General features: G+C 39.1%; 1 protein-coding gene across 1 annotated transcript in view; it reads right to left on the reverse strand.

The window, feature by feature from the left end:
• Positions 1 to 23863, reverse strand: part of AMPH (amphiphysin) — a 418422-nt gene that overhangs the window by 91267 nt on the left and 303292 nt on the right. Inside the window, exons 4-7 of the mRNA XM_063922528.1 lie at positions 22033 to 22127; positions 21516 to 21611; positions 14546 to 14653; positions 2647 to 2732 (exon numbers count right to left, since the gene is read on the reverse strand). Coding sequence (XP_063778598.1) covers positions 2647 to 2732; positions 14546 to 14653; positions 21516 to 21611; positions 22033 to 22127 — 385 coding nt within the window. The remainder of the gene's footprint in view (positions 1 to 2646; positions 2733 to 14545; positions 14654 to 21515; positions 21612 to 22032; positions 22128 to 23863) is intronic.

The following is a 23863-nucleotide window of genomic DNA, read 5'->3' on the forward strand; positions in this document are numbered from 1 at the left end:
GCATTTTGGACACTGTCTTGCCCTCCCACCAGTTGGCCACAAAAGACTCCCTCTCAACTACTGCTCTGCATAGCGGAGTAGTGGTGAACGCATCTATATACTATGGAGAGGCACTGGGGGTAGCTCAGCAACTTGAGAAGCCCTGGGCATGACCACAGCATGACAAAAATCAGTAGTCTTCCATCTGGTCTGAATGGAAGCATTGTGCACTTTTGCCAGTGGTGAAATTAAGGAAATATAGATATTTTCTTTTTGTCTATACCAGTGGTTCCCAAACTTTTTTGAATCACGGCGCCCTAGAGTATCAGAATTTTTTCCACGGCATCCCTAGGTCAAAAGTTTCTTATTGAGAGCTTTAGAAAGAAATATTAAATTGAGTAAAATTGTGTTTATATGTCATACTTAGATTCCATTGTGTGGTGATTGATAAGATTTGCTTCTGTTTGTCAACACATTATATGACTGGCAGCCACCAACACTGGTTTTTCCTAATACATTGATCATAAATAATATGAATTGGTCCTGGACCACTAATCCAAGGCACCCCTGCAAGTGTCACGAGGCACCCCATGGAGCCACAGCATACAGTTTGAGAAACACTAGTCTATACAGTATGTACTATGGAAACCGAAAAAGAAACAAATTATTATAGATTTTACTGTCAAAGAATTGCTTCCTTTTACTATTTACAACATCAGACAAACTCTAATTATAGGATTTTTATGATGAATACTACAGATAAGCCAATTCCACTACTGGTATGCTTGTGTCTAAATCTGCATTGCAAGCCAAAAGATGTGTGACCTCACAATGATGTATTAGTCAATGAACGCATAAAATAAAATCTGATTCATCATGATATTTTAAGCGAAGTCTTCTCTATATACATATGCCAGGTTATGGCAAGCTGTAAGAACCATGGGCTCAGTATAATTTCTTTAATGTGTAAATTATTCCCACATAATGTCCACTGTGCTGCTCCCTCGATACTATGGCTAAGGACTGTCGAGAGTTGTGATATACATGTTGCAGACAGATCCTAGCAACTCTAGTTAGTTCCATGACATACAGCACACTCTCATTACGAGATGCTATATCCACTGTTAGATCCATCCCTTAGGGTTGCTATTCTTCAACCTATCCAAAAAGACAAAAAAGTAGGTACAAGGTGCAGCAAAAAAATCTCCCAGATTTCTCAAGTTTCGCATCACTTGGTGAGTAATTTCCAGCATTATCGCTGCAATGGAAATAGTTCTCACAAAACTTCCATTGATCTTCTCGCCATGTGAGTGTGGTGGCTACATCCTGTTGAAACCACACAAATGTCTTTCCAAGTTCATTGAGTTTCGGATCCAAAAAATTCCATAGCATCTCCACATACCGATGGGAAGTTACTGTAGCCATTTAGTCTTCCTCTTCAAATAAGTAAGGGCCATAAACACCAAAATCTGCAACAGTACACCAAACAGTGACACGTTGGCTGTATAAAGGCCCTGTCTTTTCCTCCAAGTAATGAAAATTTTGCTTGTTAATGTAGCAAAACAAATAAAAGTTAGCTACGTCACTTGTGATCAGAACTGCCTCTGCTGGAACATTTTGAAGGATATCCTCACAGCACGCCATTCTGTTCTCCCAGTCGCATTAATCAAGTTCCTGAACAACCATCATTTTGTACGGCTGGAACTTAAGTTCGCCGTGTAAAATTTTGACAATTTAATCAGACAACCCCAAAGCAGAAGCATGTTTATGGGCTGAACGTTTGGGAGGTTACACAATGGACTGTCTCACAGCGATGACATTTTGTGGCATCCGATCGCTCCATGATCTTCGAGGTGGTTTTTGTTTTAACACCAAACCTGTGACCCTGAAATATGCAACCCATAGCCATATGGTTTTTCGGTCTGGAACATCAGCATTTCGACCGATTGCAAAGTAGATTCAAATAGCTCTCTGCGTGACAATCACAGATTTGTTGTTTTGGATAAATGATTCAATAACGAATGCACGGTGCACACCCATCCAAACCATGATGGTAACTGAAACGGTAAGGCACATGCTGTCAGAAGACCCCACTACGCCCCGCACCACTCCACTTGTGCTGAACCTATGGCTGCGCGGAAAAAGTTCGGGTTTTTTGCAGCACCCTGTATTTTTTAAAGAATGCACTGGTGATTTTGAATAGCTATTTAATTATTAACTTTTACTGGTATAACATTAAAATATAGAGCTTTATATAATAACTTTTAATGTAAATATCAGCTGGGGGAAAAAATAGAGAAAGTTGTGTAAAATAGTAGTAAAAAGTGATTTAAAATTGCTGTGTATCGGTATTGTGTAATTCAGTATTTTCTAATGATCTTACTTACAGACAAACCTGTCTCTTTATGTAAAGCCTGAAATAGTAAATAACAAAATATATCTCATTAACCTAATCCAAAAACAGAATATTCTGCAACTCTGCTGGCAGTGTTAGGTGAGGGAGAGAGAAAACTCTCAGTGGCGCTGGGTTTGGTAAATTGCAAAGCAATTAAAATGTGTATCACTGCAATGCAGATTGTTAATAACTATACCCCTATATGATAATCTATAGTACATAAGCCTTCAGGCCTAGTAAAAGAAGCTTGGTGTAGACATGACACACATTACCTGGACCATAAAGATGGCAGTTCCTCTTGTAAATCTGTATTGAAATCTTCAAACACTTTCTGTGCCTTCTGAAACTCTTCTTCTGCCTGAAATACATATATATAAATATTAAATATAAGCACTCATCCAAAGGTTGTATATTTATAATTCTCCTTTAAAGTTGCTTTACTTATACTTGTAATAATGCCACACTGACACTAGGAATGACCAGATAACGTCACAGTATGTTTCTGGCTGTCAGTCAGCAGATATCTTACAGCACTAGGACATTGTGTTTGAGTCTGTCCACTGCAGAATCTGCATGCAGCTTTTATGTTCTTCCCGTGTTTGCATGGGTTTCCTCCAGGGTCTATATTTACTAAAATTCGATTTTGGGAAGCTTTTTAAGAATCTTGAAAATCAATTGAACTCAACTCCCTATGGAGTTTCTACATTTTTAGAAAAATCCCTTATTAACAAACTATTGATTTTGCATTCAATTTTCAAATCGAATTTGATGTGGATTCATATTTGGAAGGGATTTAGAATTGAATTTATGAAATCCCTTCCTAAATCGAACCTCAAATCCCCATTGAAATCCCCAGCAAAACTGAATGTAAAATCGAATAGAACTTCATCATTGCTTCATATTGGTTCAAATATATCACATGCACACTAAGTAAAGAGGAAGCTCTCTCTTTACAGTGTTTTATAAATGAAAACATAACTGATGATTTACATTTTTTGTTTGTTTGTTTTTTACAAAGAAAGAGATGATATACAGGTAGTTGGGTATAAATTCACTCCTAATCTGCCTTCCTGCCTGCCTTCAAATTTATGTGTTCACATAGTCAGTTTTTGGTAAAAAAAAACTCTGCCTACTCCTGTTTATTGCATAATTTGGTGGAGTAGTTTTTTTGCATGATTATGCAATTGACGGCAGCAGAGCACAATGTCGAACATTTTTGCTAAATTATATAATAATATGCCTTTTGGGGAAAAAAATATTTTTAATAAACAAAGATGCATTCTATCATGGATTCGGTGGCTATATGTACCTCTTTACACTTATGCTCAGCAGGAGTTTGTGGATTTAACAATGGAGTCAGAAGCCAAGGGCAACTGCCAAAGCCTAAATAACATTTGGTGGAAGGGGAACAAATTAGAACAATATAGTAACATTTACTATTAATTACTTTATTAGCACATACTGGTATCTTACACAACAGCCATCCCTCTGGCATTTCTCATGAGCTGAATCAGGATAGCCAGTTACTTCACTTATATTTTTTAATTTTTATATATTTTCCAGCCAAATTGCCCAATATTGTGCTCTGGTGCTATCTATTGCACAATAATGGAATAAGTTTGATGTCTATAAGTATAAATATGTGCACTATTCAACTCATTAAGCTGCTATGGTGCACTGATTCATCCTCCAGGGTTATCCCAGTCAGGTAGTGATTTACATTGTGTAGGTAGGTGTGCAACATACCATAACCTTTGGCATCAATTATTGCTACTTCCACACTGCCCTACATGCTTATGGGTACTTAAAAAGTCATCACTATCAATTTCCTGTCATTACAATGAGTTTAGAAGCCAAAATCAAATGTCTAACATCATTCTAAACATTTGGATATTTCATTTGAGGTTCGATTTGGAGTTTGATTTAGAGTTCGATTTCAAATCGAACTTTAGTAAATTAGGGGATTTCATGTTTGTCAATGGGAAAACATTGATGTTTTCAGAAATTCGATTTCTGTTAGGATATGAGTTGAATCTGCCTTTAGAATTGAATTGACATTCAATTGGTCTTTAGTAAATCTGTTCAACCCAAATCGAATGGAAATCGAATTGAAACAGAATGCCAAATACCTTGAATCACCAAAATCGAACTCTAGTAAATTTTGCCGCAGGTGTTACAGTTTCCCTTCACAGCCTAAAACCATACTACAATTTAACCAACTTCCTATGAAATTGGCTGTAGTGTGTGTTTGTGTGCCAGTGTTAGGGAAAGTACGTTGTAAGCAACACTGTGGTTATGTGTAACATGTTTACTCTATATAAATAAAGGAAAATAATATGTATCAGATACCGGGGAATATCTTACTAGCCCCGATGCAATAGGGCGGATATCGAGATTAATGACCGATGGTCATTATCGCAGTGTCCAATTAGAGGCCATTTTTAATGGTCGAAATTGGATCCACGATCTCACGACAACAAATGGGATCAGGAATAAATTCCCGATCCTTTGTGTTTTCGTGGCTCCGGTGGGTGTTTATTGGGCATTATGCAAAGCATAATCCCTGAGAAGTGCCAGCAGCAGGGAAAAAGGATGCCGGCATTGGGACTAAGCGATCCTATTAGCAGCGGTAAAGTAGCCCTGCTAATAGAATATCTCCCCTTAGAATCCTGCATGAAATGCTTCATTTAGTCACAGTTTTAACTTTTCTGAATATACATTTGAAGACTTAATATATTTCTATTACATAAAATTTAATAATCTGAATATGTCTGATCTAGCACCTGTTACCACAGGAAGCGGTTACTATACTGCCAGTCGGGATCCCAGCAGTTGCAATACCAACACTGGAATCCCGACTGGGGATGAAATGCCGCTGCCAGAATACTGGCTAGACAGGCTATTCTCTTTCTGTGGGTGTCCATGACACCCATACAGGGAGAATATAACCTGTGCGAGTCTGTGAGCCACCTCGCACGCAGCAAGCCCACAAGGGGCTTTCTATTGCTCGCCCTGTGCCAGCATTCTGGTGGATGGGATCCCGCTGTCAGGATCATGACAGCTGGGATCCCGTGCGCCGGCAATTGGTATGTATTCCATTCCCATTAATCAAAGTTTTCTTTCTATGGCAAATACTTTATTGTTCATAATAGTACAAATCTGTTTATATAAAATAACTGATTAGTATGTGAGGTTTATGGGACATTGATCTTAAGTGCCTTATGCTCACACAAGGAGATTGGTTATGACTATATGTATTAAATTGTAGGCTTAGATATGTATACTTATGGAGAGAAATATGACAAACTGGAACCGACTGTCATCTGACTTTGGCTTTACAACAGAAATACAGTATATGCTATTAGTCTTCAATGAAACTACAAGAACCTTTCAAATATACCATAGTCTCTGTCTCTCATAAGCAAAAGAAAAGAAATTGCTGAATAATGCTCACAAAAGCATAATCTGTGGCCGTGTGATGAAGAAAGCACCAGTCAATCACAACTTGGTTGATACTGTTGGCAACCAACATGACCATCTAATATTTGCATCTGCCCCTGATCACTTGCAAATAATATGGCTTCACCAGGCGTAAACACATCCTCTTTCTAGTCTATGGGCGATATTCAATTTACTATCACGCCCGCTTTCCCGTGATGGGAGATCGCGCGGGCAATATATAATTGTGTCCCTTTTTCGTGCTGATCGCACCCATAGAGGTCAGGTTTCATCATGTAAAGCAGCTAAACCCCCAAAGTACTAGTCGCAATCACGAGAAAAGTGCCGTTTGGGTACCCAAACAGAGCTACAATTAAATAGCTCTCTTTGGAAGACAACTAGTGGCTGCCAGCATGATAACAATTGAACTCCGCCCTACGGGGGTTATTCAGTAAGGATTACAGAATCTGCTTCTCAGCAGAATCTGCAATCTTTTCTATCGCATGCTGGGGGCCGCCCATCCCAGGGCAAGGCCGCCCAGCATGCTAAATGGCTTGTCCAGTGGCTGCGATAGTAATTTAAGTGGGGTCAGAGCAACTGTGGATGACCCTCTGCAGCCGCAGCTAGGCTGCATAAGCAGACAGACCGCTGCCATTGTCTTGATCAGTGTGGCTGCGTGTGACGTCATGCAACCGGCCTGAAAATGCAGCTGACCTGCCCCCGTTTTCCCCTCAATGCTCCATTGCTGCCCCTCGAACGCCTCTGCCTGTCAATCAGGTGGAGGCATTCACAGCCAATGCAATCAGATCGCATTGGCTGCTAGCGCACACGCAGGATGGGACCTGCGCATGCACACTGGTACCGCCAATGAGGTTATTGCGGTCAAATTGATTAGCAATGGGACTTGAATAACCCCCTATGTGTTTGCAATTATGCAAACACTCTTTTACTGTACTTTGCCTACACCCAGCGTACATTAACAGAGCCGTAACTAGACTTTTTGATGCCCTGTGCCAGGGAGAGCATTAGCGCTCCCCCCTATTTTTTTCCAATAAGACATAAGGCACATACCTGATGGGGAAGGGGCATGACAAGATTGATCCCTGAGAAAGCCCATGCTATGATGCCCCTTCCCACATTATATATAATACATGTAATATATATATAAAAATACACACACATTTATAGACCAGTGCAAAAAAATAGATTTGGACACAGATAAATCCTCTTTACACCACATTCATGCACTTAACTTGAGGGCTCGTTGTTATTCAGTTACAATACCCTTTATTAAATAACACATTTCCATATACTGCCATACTCAGGATTGTTGCCTTATAGGTAATTGTCTGCACTTAGTCTAATATTAGGCCAATAGATGTTGTCTGAATCAAATTATAATTCATTATAAATAGACGATGTTACCATAGTGGACAGTATACTGGATATATATAGTAAGGAATAGATATGAAATAAGTTTGAATGTATGAGGTAATGTTTAGCTGATTTAAGAAATTAGGTTTGTGTATGTGTTTATATAGATATACTGTATATTTGTGTTTTACTGCAAGATGGTAAAAAATAGTGTAGGGAACAGGTTTATTCTGCTCTAGTCATAAATAAGGCCAGAGAGGTTACAGTAAGATCAAGAGTCATTGTAGAGAAAAGGTATTAGGCCATAAATGATAATAGGTATGTGACAGAGCTCTGTTGGTCATTGGAATTCACAGGTGTGCTTACAGTAGATCAGAATCTACTGGTTTGTCTATTGTCCAGTGAAGGTTAAAAGCTAGGGAGCATAAATTAACTACTATGAAAAGAGATCACATCCATTGATAAAACATTGTGTAACCGACCCCAGGAAAACTTGTCAATACAACAGAACTTTGGATGAAAAGACATTCCAGATTTTACAATACTATACTTGCTTAAGGCAGTGTGGACACCACACTTTTATGACACCATGCCTCCGTGAACAGGACACGACAGCCCAGTTCAATGTTTGTTTTATTACACCTTGGAATCTGACAAACCTATAATTACCTATTCCATTGGAAACTATGAGAATATGATAGTTTGAATTGGTAAAATATGAGATAAAAGGACCAGACTTGTAGTTAGGAGTTAGAAGGAAGAGGGAGAGGGAGAAGAAGAAGGAGAAGGAAGAGGGAGAGGGAGAAGAAGAAGGAGAAGGAGAAGGAAGGAAGTCAGTCAGGAGGAGAAGTCATGGAGAACATGCAGAAGGAATGATTCTTGGGATGGCAATCTTTAACTTGCAAGTATAAATATGATAGTAATTGAAACTGTTTGTGAAACTTATGTCATGTTGTTTTATGTTATGTAACGAAGGAAACATAGCATAGCTTAATATAATTATAATTAGTATATATATCACTACTGTGTATATCTTATTCTGTACGATTTGATCTGCCTGTAAATAAAGAATCATATAAAAAGAGCGGTAATATTCAAGCTTGAACTCTCTTTAAGGAATCTTAACTTCATAATTTCATAAGTCATATATATATATATATAAGGACTGCATATATTTATCAGCCAATTAATTTGTAAGCCTGACATAATATATTTGCAGATATATATGATAACGCATATTAATTTAAATATATCCATATATTAATAACCATATATGTTATATTAAATATTAATATTCATAAATAAGATTCCATAAATCAATATTGGCGACCACGAATTGGACTTGTTATTACTGAATCTGATTATCTGATTTATAATATTTATGAGGAGTAGCAAATGCTATAAGCTGGCTACCAAATCTGCAGAATCACGGTGGGGATGTATCTATGAAAATTTATTACCATTGTGTAATGTCAATTTTGTATTCTGTATAACCTAGGATAAATGTGTTAGTGCAATATACGTTATTCTAACTAACATAATATCTATTAGGAAGCAGCACCAATGGCTATAAGCCTGCTGGCAAAGTACAAGATCACAGTGGAATAGGTTACAAATGAGAATAAAGAATTTAAAGGCCTAGAATAGAAAATGTGCACAGTGGAAATAAGTATTTCCAAATAAATGTATAAATGTACCAGGTATTAGAGTTTAACCTTAAGACACCGGTCAATCTTAAGGAGAGGATACCTTCAGTACTAAAAACAAAGAATATATAAATTTAGCATTGTAATGTTAAATATGCAAAAAGTTGCAGCAGCATTAGGAAAAATGCGCAGAACTGCGGCTTTAGAAGCCAAACAGAAATGTAAAGAAGGATCAGGTTCACGTCTTCGTAAGGCGTGCCTGACCATTAATGCAAAAATGCATTCATTATTTAAGTCCCTTAAACAGAAAAATAAACAGAAAAAGTTTGGGGCAGAAGCAAAAAGCCTGGCAGATTGTAAGCAAACTGTCATGACCTCTCAGGAGGAGATAAAAGAAAGTACAAGGGAGAACATTGTAGATGTAGGTGAGACTCAGGACAGCATTGTCCATGTGCAGCACACAGAGTCTGCTATGGTCACACAGACCACCAGCAGAACAGCCTCTTTGGTAAATGAAGAAAGTAGCAATGTGCAGGATGTGTCTATCATCAGACAGCACATTAATGTAAAGGAGGTAGCAGCAATAGGAGATGTCCCCTATACTGTGTCTAGTAAGGGGGAAGATCGGTGTAATTCAGATTATGAGTATTCTGCTGAATACACTCTCAGAGTTCCCAATGTAAATGAAGAATTTGTTATGCCCTTAGGCAAAGGTGAATTGTCAGCAGATTTAAACACTGATAGCTGCAGTACAGTGCACACAGGGGTGGAGAAGTTCCTCATGGTGAAAACTCCCATCGCAACCAGAGTTGCAAACCTTGAAATGTATTCACCTGGGAACATGTTTAAAGGGAAAATCCATGAAATTAATTCAGGAATGCATGTTTACAAACAAAGTTCCCAAACTTTTGTAACCCCCACACAACACTCAGAGACATCTAGTGATGGTGCAAATGTTTGCATGCTCTCAGAGAGACCACATGCAGAGTGTCATTCTGCAAACCACACACCAATTAACAATGACAAAAAGGATCACCAGGATGAAAATGTTTTTATGCCCTGGTGCCATAACCATTTTATTACAGGTGTGGAAAGACAGAAAGCCCTGGGACCTGCAATACATATTTGGCAAAGTCTAACAAGTTTCTCTCCCCACAAAAGTAGGTTTTTTCAGAAGCTCCAAGATTCTTCCAGACTAAGGAGCCATGCCAAGCAGCAAACGCTATGGTTGAAGACAGTCTGGGCCCAGGCTGCATCACAAGGGAGTATGGTCACAAGTGAATACGGTAGTATCATTCCTTTACTTGTTAGATCCAATGTAGCCATTGTTTGCTTTGATGTTCAAACAGCCACAGTTTCCAAATTAAACCTGCATCATATCTGCAGCGACAATTGTGCTGCCATTGACACACAAGGTGACAGGAAAGATTGGCACAGGCCAGAAACAATTGTTTGTTTGTTATTCAATCTTTAAAGACACATTTGTAAATTCTGTACCTGATAACATGCAGCAGATAGGACAGAATGCATAGCACGGTATGTTAAATCACTGTATAAATATCTGTGATATTCATTGTATGTCTTTTTGTTTGATTCATAGTAATCCTGGCAACCTGTATACAGAATGGTGCAAGACTCCAAAAAGACTCCAATTTACAAGGGAAAAGGTCTTCATTAACCCTTTCATCGCTGCTATCCAGCAAAATCTACATAGCATCCCTAAAGACTGATATATGGACAAATCCTCAAGGAGTTTTCCAGTTTCACAAGAAAGGGGAAGGTTTTCATTAACCCTTTCATCACAAGTAATCATTACTTGTCTTTCAAACTACATGTACACCCCCACAACAGTGTACAGCACCTCTCATCACTGTGATTATACAGAACTGTCTCATCCCTTCATATACCTTAATCAAATATATATGTAAACATTTGTCTGATATATATATATATATATATATATATATATTTGATATCATTGTATTATATACCTTGTAAATATTTTATGTTTTTTTTATATTACACAGTAGATACTACCTATGCTTCCTTCGTAAAAGCTTCAAAAGTAATTAAATATCTAATACAGGATGGTATACCACGTTTTAACAAATTGGGACAAGATTATTAAGTGGGATGAATAATTCTCTTAATAAAGACTGTAACAAGTCAAAGGGAATTATTTGTAGCGTAACAGGGTCAACTGTATATGCACATGGCTGCATATAAAATAATATTGGATGGAATTAGATATATTTAAAGCCATTCCTAAATGATATTTAATATCTGTTTGAAGCAAAATTATATTCATTTATTGTATTGATAGGATGTTACTATATACACATCAAAAGCATTTTAAATAATTATTAGTCAAAATATAGGTAGGATAGAAAACGCCTTTATATGGGTTAAACTGGTATAAGTTTGTTTAAGATTGAGATGTATAAATAGGTTCAAGGTAGAATAAGGAGACTTAAGACTGCATGGTAATTTATTCAGTGAGGAAATACAGTAAACAGAGTAGGTGTACTACTCACAGCCATTTGTGGTACTATTGCCCGAAGACAATTAAGACCTACTATTAACAAGGAAAGAAAGAAAGAAAGAAAGAAAGAAAGAAAGAAAGAAAGAAAGAAAGAGAAAAAAAAAAAAAAAAAGACTGTTTCATATATGCCTGTTCTATTCAAAATCACAACCTGTTTGTGCAAAAGCAATATGGACACTTGTCACAACTGCGGCATTGGAAAAACATTTAAAGGACGCACAAGGCTAAAGACCATTACTGAGGGTCGTCACAAGTACTGAATGTTCAAGACACAGCACTCGACGTACACAGCCCTCTGCGTCAAACAGCGAAATGGCAAGCAAAGGAGCAGCTGCTATGAAGAATTCTACTTCAACTGCCTCCATAATGCAGACGCAAGGCGTCTCCAATTGCAAGCAAACCACGCAGATGACAGTCTTATCCCAGTAAATTGCTACAGCCAAGAACAGCAAAAATGTCCAAATGTACTGATCCAGATACAGAAAAAAGGTCTACAATTGGGCTATGGTATTCCAAATGTCTGTAGAAATTAGTTTTCCTCATGAATACTGAATAAAAACCTCAGTCTTGGTCTGCTTTAGTTAAAAAGTAGAATAAGGTTAGGTAAGCTAAGAATTTTTAGAGATTTTTAAAATCACAATGGTTATTATTATTACACTTATGGTATATATTAGGGTTACAACAAAAGTTATGTTTTGAAGAAATATTTTGAAATGTATTTGGAAGCAATTACGCTAGTTTAATGTGTGGCCAATCAAAATAATTTCTCATGGCCACAAGGGGGCGACTGTTGCCTTATAGGTAATTGTCTGCACTTAGTCTAATATTAGGCCAATAGATGTTGTCTGAATCAAATTATAATTCATTATAAATAGGCGATGTTACCATAGTGGACAGTATACTGGATATATATAGTAAGGAATAGATATGAAATAAGTTTAAATGTATGAGGTAATGTTTAGCTGATTTAAGAAATTAGGTTTGTGTATGTGTTTATATAGATATACTGTATATTTGTGTTTTACTGCAAGATGGTAAAAAATAGTGTAGGGAACAGGTTTATTCTGCTCTAGTCATAAATAAGGCCAGAGAGGTTACAGTAAGATCAAGAGTCATTGTAGAGAAAAGGTATTAGGCCATAAATGATAATAGGTATGTGACAGAGCTCTGTTGGTCATTGGAATTCACAGGTGTGCTTACAGTAGATCAGAATCTACTGGTTTGTCTATTGTCCAGTGAAGGTTAAAAGCTAGGGAGCATAAATTAACTACTATGAAAAGAGATCACATCCATTGATAAAACATTGTGTAACCGACCCCAGGAAAACTTGTCAATACAACAGAACTTTGGATGAAAAGACATTCCAGATTTTACAATACTATACTTGCTTAAGGCAGTGTGGACACCACACTTTTATGACACCATGCCTCCGTGAACAGGACACGACAGCCCAGTTCAATGTTTGTTTTATTACACCTTGGAATCTGACAAACCTATAATTACCTATTCCATTGGAAACTATGAGAATATGATAGTTTGAATTGGTAAAATATGAGATAAAAGGACCAGACTTGTAGTTAGGAGTTAGAAGGAAGAGGGAGAGGGAGAAGAAGAAGGAGAAGGAAGAGGGAGAGGGAGAAGAAGAAGGAGAAGGAGAAGGAAGGAAGTCAGTCAGGAGGAGAAGTCATGGAGAACATGCAGAAGGAATGATTCTTGGGATGGCAATCTTTAACTTGCAAGTATAAATATGATAGTAATTGAAACTGTTTGTGAAACTTATGTCATGTTGTTTTATGTTATGTAACGAAGGAAACATAGCATAGCTTAATATAATTATAATTAGTATATATATCACTACTGTGTATATCTTATTCTGTACGATTTGATCTGCCTGTAAATAAAGAATCATATAAAAAGAGCGGTAATATTCAAGCTTGAACTCTCTTTAAGGAATCTTAACTTCATAATTTCATAAGTCATATATATATATATATATAAGGACTGCATATATTTATCAGCCAATTAATTTGTAAGCCTGACATAATATATTTGCAGATATATATGATAACGCATATTAATTTAAATATATCCATATATTAATAACCATATATGTTATATTAAATATTAATATTCATAAATAAGATTCCATAAAGCAATAGGATTCAAGCCTATAACTTGTTGAATTCTAATCAAACACCCTAATCATTGAGCTATTTGATCCTGCATAAAAACTATGAACAATATATGAAGCTATTGGTTAAAAGTTTTAAAAAAAAGAGTTAAAAAAATCAGCATTGCAATTGAGCAGATCTATGTAGTGTGCAGCCACACATCCAATCTCTTGCAGCCACACACTACATATACTGTATATGCTCACAAAGTACAAGGTAAGCTTCAAATAGAATACTCGTTCTTAGAATTATCTAACTTTCTATGCAAGCGCCCATAGCTCAATGAATAGACTGTCTGGGATGCGCATACCACAACCGATTGTCTGACTGTAATGCCACAGGCAATGGTTCAAATCCCAGGTATGTCAGCATCTGGAAATGTAATATAGGACAGTATGACTGAATAACAAAGAAATCTCAAGTTCATGAATGTTGTATAGGTATTAGTGACAGTAGGGGTTAGGGTAGGAGACAGCATCGGTCAGGAATGCTGGGCTTCAAAAAGGGGGGAACTGCAAGTGAAAATAATTCAAACAGATAATTGACAAGTGCCGCCAACAGCGCCCCCTACTCTGCAGCGCTATGTGCGGTGCCCCCTCCGCACACACCTAGTTACGGCCCTGTACAGTAATAAAATATATGCCACGTCAATTGGTGTAGTTCTGACTTTGCATCACATTTTATTGGGAATGGAATTGGAAGCCTAAGTCCAGGCTTAAAGTCCAGTGCACTTGCAGGGTCCTTGCTATAAAATAACAGACTTTCGCTTTCACTACAAAGTGAGCATACAATCCCTATGTGCGGAAAAACCGAGATCCACTTAAGGGTTTCCATTCTCTCCCAATGCGCTTTTTACTTATAAAACCCATCACGCACAAAGAAATATGCTTAAAACAAAAAGGTATTTGTCTTGGTGTTTCATCATGACAAAAAATATGAGCAATAGACTTCTATGATGTCTCGACTTAAATATTAATTTTTTTGAGGATTTGTTAATTACCTTTGTGATCCTCCCTTCATCTCGTCTCTTGGCGTTCTGCAATGCTTCCAAATGATGTCTTGCACTGTCATAATCAACAAGCTTTCGGCTCCGCTTGGCAATTCGGTTCTTGAAATAGTAATAATGGAAAAATAAAATGCAAGATATAATAACCTAGCTAAATAAGGCGCTAATGCAGTGTTACATATATTTAATGTGCACCAAATGTATTAGTTATTAAATAGCAGCTCCTAAGTGGCAACTGGATACCTTAAATGATAAAAGTTGTTCAAGTTTCAATAGAAACACAAAGGAGTGCTGATGGTATATAGATAAAGAATGTATTTCTAATGTTTAATAAAGTTAAACACAATAAAACAGTTAAGCCAATAATAATAACCAGATAAAATGTAACCACAATACTTCTGATTGTATATAGCTGTACATAAATTCAGCTATGATCACTCATATTTAAACGTGGTACTGCCGTCCATTATTATGCAGTATAAAGTGCAAATGTCCTCCTTTATGTTTCTATTGAAACTTGAACAACTTTTATAATGGAAAAATAATTGAATCAACTTTTCTGGACAGGTTTCCAGTTAATTATAGTGAGAATCAGGAAAGAGAAATGCATTGTTAATCATATAGAAGCAAATACACCAGGACTTTAAACTTCATATTATTTCAAACAGGTTTATATATGTTTTCTGCAGCCCTCCAGTTGAACATACAGTACCGCGGCTAATTCTGAGTTACAGCGGAGCATATAGTGAGTTTTAGTATACAGAGAATGCGCAGATGTGAATTTACACATTATTATGTATCTACATCCTAGTCTGAGTCTTTGATAAATTTGTCTTTCTGTGAAATTAGTATTTCAGGGCAGGAACTAAGCGGTGACATTGCATGGATCTGTTCTGCCTTGTTTGACTGTCATGGGAGTACTGTCTCATGTGCGTGTAGCTTGAGTTCCACGCTGTCACATGACGGACTCACAAAAACCTTGTTTGTGTACTTTATGTCAAATGTACCTAATGCACAATTAGTAGGAAACAACCATGTTATGACTATTTACACTTGAAAATGACCCCAGCTTGGCTTGCCTTCCCCAGGAATCTAGGCACACTTTATCAAAAGTATTAAAAGCCAAAAACTTTTCACTGAAATTGAGTATTTTTGTGCGTCGTTAGTTATCATATATGTATGAATGTATTTCTTTGCGTTAACTATCTACAAGGTTACTAATACTACAAAGGTTATGTGGGCTCACTGGCGTAACTACCACCCCTGCAGCCACTGAGGAGGCTTGGAGGCGCAGGGCTGCGAGGGCGCCACCGAATAGTGCTGGTGTGAGGCCAGAAAGGAGGGCACAGCGTGCGCCTATCCTGTGTCTCCGGCGGCAGCGGCGTGTCTGTCAAATGAAGCGCCGTTTCGTGAGCCTATTAGAGCTTTGAGAACCAGCAGCCGATCAGGAGCCGCAGCTGCCAGTCCGCGAGCTCTGATTGGCTCACGAACTGACGATTCATTTGACAGACACGCAGCCGGAGACACAGAAGAACCAAGAGCATGAAACCCCCTGGCAATGAGCAGGTAATTTAGAAGTAATTAGAAGCCTTACTGTAGGGCTTAATGTGTAATGGGCATTGCGGTGTGTGGCATAATGTATCATGGACATTGCGGTGTGTGGCATAATGTGTCACAGGCATTACGGTGTGTGGTATACTATATCACGGGCATTGTGGTATGTGGTATAATGTCTCAGGGGTATTGCAGTGTGTGGCATAATGTATAACGGGCATTGTGGTGTCTGTCATAATGTGTTACAGACATTACGGTGTGTGGTATACTGTACCACGGACATTGTGGTATGTGGTATAATGCCTTAGGGGCATTGCAATGTGTAGCATAATGTGTAAGGGGCATTACTATATGGAGGAAAAATTACAAATAATATTAGGGGCATGAATCAGGATTTTTTTTCTTCCTGTGGTGGCCAATGTCTCGGCGTACAGGTTGCAATACTGGGGTATAATAAGGTAGTCTTTTTCCTGCAATGACACGCCCCTTTCAGTGAAGCCACACCCATTTTAGTGAGGTCACACCCCTTTTTCGGCGTGTGCGCCCCTGCGCTGCGCACATCTTTACTTTTTTAGTGGCAATTATGGGGAAGGGGGGGGGGGGCGCTAGAGAATTTTTTGGCTTGGGGGAGAAAAATTTCTAGTTACGCCACTGTGTGGGCAGGAAAACATTGCTTGTTTGTGCTCACATCCTAGACAGGTGCAAGCAACAAACAAGCTATGTTTTCTTCTGTTATAGCACCGCCGCATATCACACAAGGTTCTGTCATTCCCTGAATCTGCAACTTTAATTCCTATGAAATCTATATAAAGTGTTTTATGAAATAGGGGTATATGTGTAGCAACAAACCACTTAAAATGTGCTAAACAAACATAGAACCTGTCAAGTGCAGTGAATAGATGTTGAAGTTTATTTGTGCTTCATAAAAAGTGCATTTGACTAGTGTCTTAGCACCAGTTTGTATTTAGGACCTAATTCAGACCTGATCGTAGATGTGCGAAAAAACGCACATCTACGTTCATAATCTTTGACATGAGGGGGGATGCCCAGCACAGGGAAAGTACGCCCGCATGCCAGATCCAGCCCACCCTACCCCCCCGCAGACATGCAAAAGCATCGTATGGCGGCGCTGCTTTCGCACCTGCCGAGTAGCCCTCTGCCTATGCAGCCAAGCTGTGAAGGCAGACGGCTACCTTCCATGTTTAGGGTCGCAGCGGCTTCCAGTGACGCCACTCAGCTGCCGCGGCCCACCCTGCAAACGGTCCGGACACGTCTCTGTTGTCCGGACCACACCCCCCAACGTCACGGCAATGCTGTCCCAATGCACCAATACGCCCCCGACAGCCTTCACCTGTCAATCAGGCAAATGCGATCACACAAGTGAGATACCGTCGCATCTCACTGTATGCACACGCGCACTGCAGCTTCTGCACGTGCGCACACTTCACCTGCTTCAGCCTGCGAACGCTGCCACTGCAGCATCTAGGTCTGAATTAGGCCCTTAATCAGGATATCACTACGTCTAGAAATGGGTGAGGTAAGAATATCTAGCCAATCAGATCCTCAAAATGTTCACAGCAACATGAAATATTTCAATATTCAAAGATGAGTGTTGACTTTATAGGTACAGCGTTGTTAACCACAGCAACTCAGATGATCACAACCCTGTATGAAGGTACACTACCTACAGACAGTGTATAAGATAATAGGTTAGCTTCAGCACTACACCTAATGTGTATGTCTGTTGTGGTGGCGTACACTGTCAGATGCGACAGACCAGTTGTCAGATCTATCAGAGGATTTTGCATATCCGACAGACTGATAGTGATCAGTCGTGGCAATACACTGTTCAATTGTTGTATCATTCAGAGGATTATCGGGATTATCAGGCCGATAATTGGACAGCAAATGCCCAGTATAAGATTACTACCAAGTGACCTGCATGTCTTATTACAGCTGGCTTGTAAGGGTAGCCACCTGAGACCACATTAGGACCATCTGCCACCTCAACTTGCACCAGCAGTCGTACTGCCGACACTGTCTACATGCAGGACATTGCCCCTCTGGGCTGCAAATCCCCTTTCTCTACCTTTCTTCTCCTTCTCTACCACACTGTGGGCTAGATGCATCATCACTTGAAAAGTGATAAAATGGAGAGTGAAAAAGTGCCAGCCAATCAGGCTGTGTTTGAAAAATGGCAGTTAGGAGCTGATTGGCTGGTACTTTTTCACTCTTCATTTTATCACTTTCCAAGTGATGATGCATCTGGCCCTGTATGTTTCATGTCTTATGTTCTGTGCTTTAGTTACAGTATTGCTTTGTTTATTTGTTAATTCTCATACGTGCTTAATTGTCTTTTTTAATATGAAATAATTTTTTGGGTATCATTGATTTGTCATATTGCATCAGAAGCCATTGTCAATACCTAGTATCATCATCAGATACCACAATCCCTAATGTTTGAGTTTTTGTTATTTCACTATATGACCGTTACTTTCTGCTGTACCCCAATATTAAGATTGAGGCCCTCATTCCGAGTTGATCGCTAGCTGCCGTTGTTCGCAGCACAGCGATCAGGCTAAAAATCGGCAATTCTGCGCATGCGTATGGGCAGCAGTACGCACGCGCGAAGTACTTTCACACAAAACTATGCAGTTTTACACAAGGTCTAGCGACGCCTTTCTGTCGCTCTGTTGATTGGTGAGTGATTGACAGGAAGTGGGTGTTTCTGGGTGGTAACTGGCCGTTTTCAGGGAGTGTGCTAAAAAACGTAGGCGTTGCAGGTAAAAACACAGGCGTGCCTGGGGAAACGGGGGAGTGGCTGGCCGAACGTAGGGCGTGTTTGTGACATCAAAACAGGAACTAAACTGTCTGCAGTGATCGCAAGGTAGGAGTAGGTTGGGAGCTGCTCAGAAACTGCATGAAAATTTTTTCGAGCAGTTCTGCTAACCTTTCGGTCGCACTTCTGCTAAGCTAAGATACACTCCCAGAGGGCGGCGGCCTAGCGTTTGCACTGCTGCCAAAAGCAGCTAGCGAGCGATCAACTCGGAATGAGGGCCTGAGTTTATTACACAAACATCTGGTTCAGTTTTATACTGTTACTGACTAATAATTATGAATTCAGTGCTGGGATTAAGTTTAGAATGCCGGCTGTCGGGATACCGTCGGATGGAGTACCGACCGCGGCATCCCAGTTGTGAGAATCCCAACATGGGGAACGCAAGTATACCTACCTTCCCCCAATGCCACCCTAACCTTCCCTTCCCGCAGCCTAAACCTAAACACAGCCAAACCCTAACCCTCCCAGATTGTGCGAAACCCAACGCCCTCTTCCCGCAGCCTTAAAATACCCCCCCTCCCGCCCCCGCGCAGCCTAACCTTAACCCTCCCTGGAGTTGCCCAACCCAACCCCCCACAGCCTAAACCTACCCCACCTACGGCGGCGGCCTTCCAATCAGTGTCGGACTTCCAGCATCCAGATTTAGACTGCCAGGATCCTAACCGGGAACCCCAGTGCTGCTACTATCCCCTTATATCTCAATAAACAATTTGCCTTTCCACTGTTTCCTCCAAATTCTGTTATCACACCCCAGACCTTCATATAAGGTATACACCACCATCACACATACACACTAGGAGGAAAATTGATGATCTAACCTGAAATCTGGTACAGCATCCTGTCTAACCCTGCGATTGGATATGAGAAGACAGGGACAGTATCATGATTTGAGGAGATGAATGTAGACAAGTACAAAGCACTCCTGTCGTTAACATTTATCCTAGCGGCTAGTCAGGAATACAGCAGTTTAACCCATGCCAGAAAATTTGGACCTATCCCAAATCTCATTAAGACCTCCCATCATCTTTTATATACTTATGTTCTATTTTGATAATTGTCCTTGAGTTTTCTATTCCTTTCTTAAATGTTTTGTACATTTCTGAACACCAAATGACACACAATTTCTCTCTTAATCTCAAAATATATTATCTCATGAGGACAAAATTAATTTTCTAATGCTATTCTATGGCTGAGGCTTTAGTTGCACTGCATCTCGTCAGATACATTGTGTAAGTAATTGGAACTATCAGGCATTTACCCAATACTGATATGTGGTGAGGAGAGATCAAAGGCGCTACTGAACACAATAAATCAATAATCGAGAAATTAAATATACATCACATAAGTTCTCTGTGAGTTTCTCTTTCTCCAATGTCAGAGGTGATTCTTTCTTTTGTCAGTTCAACAACTCCCAGATGTTACATGCATGAAGAAAGAAAACAAAAACACAAAATGTGTGGTATTGTTTGCCACAATATGATAATCAAATAGACTATTTGATTATCATATTGTGGCAAACAATACCACACATTTTGTGTTTTTGTTTTCTTTCTTCATGCATGTAACATCTGGGAGTTGTTGAACTGACAAAAGAAAGAATCACCTCTGACATTGGAGAAAGAGAAACTCACAGAGAACTTATGTGATGTATATTTAATTTCTCGATTATTGATTTATTGTGTTCAGTAGCGCCTTTGATCTCTCCTCACCACATATTTGTTTCCTACTATTTTGTGTGATCTGAGGTTGGGCGGATCACAAGAGGAGTGAGATTGGGCAGATACTTAGATAGATACTGCGCCATAATACACACACTTTAAGCTTTGCATTTACCCAATACTGATTTATGTTCTGTATGGAGACCAACTAGTTGATATTCAGTTTTTCCTATAGTCCTGTCATTCCATACACATGTTGCTGTTAGCTGATAAGGATCCTCTTGTGTCTGACTATACATTTTCAATTGGTGGAGATTTATTTCAGTCCCTGGAATTGGCTAATTAGCAATAATTTCTGTGAGCCCCCTCAGCTTATTAATTAGAGTTACAGCAAACCTCAAATGCTTGTTTACTTTGTTAGACTACAAGTGGACTGTACACATGTAAATTACAACCAATCAGCAGATTCTAAACAATGTGGCTTAGAAAATAACTATGACGTCCATAATAAATCCATGTTTATTATTGAGATCTAGAGGCTTGTAAGAGTAGATTAAGCTTTTAATTTACTAACTGTATAAGTGTACTGTATTATGGCAAGCCTTTCTCCTCTTATTTTTGCACATATTGATTAAGCAGTAGATTGTTTACCCTAGCTCCCACAGCAGTAGAGAGAGGGAAAAAACGTAGATAATTAAATAATACTCTATTTAGGGATTAGTATGTAATCAGTCATGACATTTCCAATATGAAGGATACATTCAGATTTAGCAAATAAAAAGCAACTAAGATTTAGAAGGTGGAAGGAGTTGTGTAATTCAACAGTAGTGAAAGAATGCTGCAATTAGATTTCTGCAAACAGATTGTGGTGAAATACATATTTCTTTATTAAATGACATTCATGTGCACACACCTTGATGTCTGGAAACTGTCCTAAATAGGTATCAAGTGTTATCAAGGCTCCGTCCACTAATTTTTGATGAAAATCCTCCCAAAGTGCATCACATTTCTGTAATAAGAACATAAAACACGATGAATGAAAAACAGAGCATGCAAATAATGAGTAATAGCTATTTAAACTGGACAAGAAATTGACACTATTTTAGACTGATTTTTTATTTTATTTCATTCATTAATTCTGAGAGATTAACTTCATTATAATCAGCACTCTTAATTTAAAAAAAAAAAGCAAAAAAAAGTGCATACTGTATAAAGCCCACCTAGCAGTAAAACTGTAATGGGATGGGATACGGAAAAAAAGACACAGAAAAATATCTCTCAATTGTCGGAGGGGACTTCGATACCATAGGATAGATACATTAGTGCATGCCAGTTGTCAGCTGCATTTTCCTCTAATGCTTATGTACTATTCCAGCAAAACTTACACTGTACTATACCGTGCTCTTTTTTAATACAATTTGAATACTTACCTCTCCTACCAATTTAACATCATCTCTCCCATACCATTCAGGCTCATACACTTCATGAAGAGATTCTGTAAGCTTTAAAGAGGCTTCTTGCATGCCTACAAAAAAGGAGATAAATATATTTGTAATAAATATCTTCATTGTAATAAATATGTTTTACAAAGATCCACTACAGTATCCTGGACTGGTCTCAAATGTATGGCCATTTCCTTAGTAATTGATTAACATAGGTGCATATTCAATAAGTTGCATGTTTAGACATGTTCCTCCAGATAAAACACTCACAGCTATTCAATTACAAATAGGGAGGCAAATCCCTGGTTCGGTGGGATCCCGGGATTAAGGCAAAAAAATGTCCAGGATTCAATCCTGGGATTGGAATCTCCAATCCCGGGGATTGAGTGATTTACTTGCCCCATTGTATTTTTAATGCTGGGCAGCGTTGAGCGTCCTCATGCAGCTCAGACGCTCCTGGCTCCCTCTTCCTGGCTACCCCCGTCAGTGCATACTGTGCAGCGTGACATGATGTCAGAGGTCACACTGCACAGTCTGACGCCAGCTGCATGGACTGCACCTCGCCGCTGTCATATGCCGTCCGCAGCCCACGAGCCCTCCCACTCACTAGGGCTTGAAAGGATTGAAAAAAGGACCTGGGATTGGCCTCCCTAATTACAAACCACAGATCAACCCGCAGAAGTTATTTTCGCTTGCATGTACCAAACAACCTGGAGCATCGCTGGGAACTTTACCTGTGAGAACCGACCATGCAACTCAACTTTTGGCTAACTGAAACTGCCCCTTAGAATACTAAATTGCCCATAATTTGATTTATGTAGTGCCCAGGCTTTTATCGGAGTGGGCATGAGTCAAATATGTAGTATTCGCATTGGGTGATGTACCAATGTATATTTTGTGGAACATGTATTAGGCTGACAACTGGTTGAAACCTAATTACTCTGCTGGGACACAGCTTGTTTACCCTACAGCTCAGAGGTGTCAGATATCCTTTGATGCAGGGGACCAGTTTGCTTGGAGAATGCCTTAAGTGCCCTGGGGGAATCCTATAGAGACGCTATGGCCAGCAGGGTGTGACCTGTTATTCCTGAGACAAAGCTGTAAACCCCAGCCCAAGCTGATTAAAATATCATGCCCAGAGCTTTACAGCAAGCCATAAAAGATGAAAGTATCAACTCTGCTAGGATGGTTGAGAAAACCCCACAGTGTAAACTGAGACTGACTAGGAGGGTTAAAATGCTTTCGATGTTAGCCTGCAGTGGGTTTAAATATGAGAAACTGTGGCTGGAAGTTGTTCATTGTTGTGAAGGGATCTAGATGATCATGATGAAACATACCTACCATAGGATACTTCACCTCATTCAGCGTTCAGTCCTGAGCATTGTCCCTTTTGTACCTATTTTATTTCTTGAAATTTAATTACTTGTGTGACTATTTAAACTATTATATTTTTGTAACCTTTTTTATGTAACTATACATTTTGAAGTTTTGATTCAGATTAAAAATCTTAATCTTAGTTCTGGATTCTGTATTGCACACACAAACCCCGAGAGACTCATGTTACCTAATTTTAACGTATTATTAATTGTGTTTGGTGGTGAGAGCAGGAGCTCACCCTGGGCTTGACCCAAAAGGTACTTTTGCTGGTGGCAGTTAACACACTGATTTACCACACATGCTTAGGTAATCAGTAAGGAGTCATGGGCAATGTGGGGTGAGCAGTGCAGCAACCGGAGGAGGAGGGGTCAGCGATGGTGCTGCAGATGATGCAGGTGAGGAGACAGATAATCGGCTCAACTGCATTATATATACCGCATAC

The sequence above is a fragment of the Pseudophryne corroboree genome, chromosome 5, assembly GCF_028390025.1.
Source record: "Pseudophryne corroboree isolate aPseCor3 chromosome 5, aPseCor3.hap2, whole genome shotgun sequence".
In the NCBI taxonomy this organism is placed as follows: Eukaryota; Metazoa; Chordata; class Amphibia; order Anura; family Myobatrachidae; genus Pseudophryne; species Pseudophryne corroboree.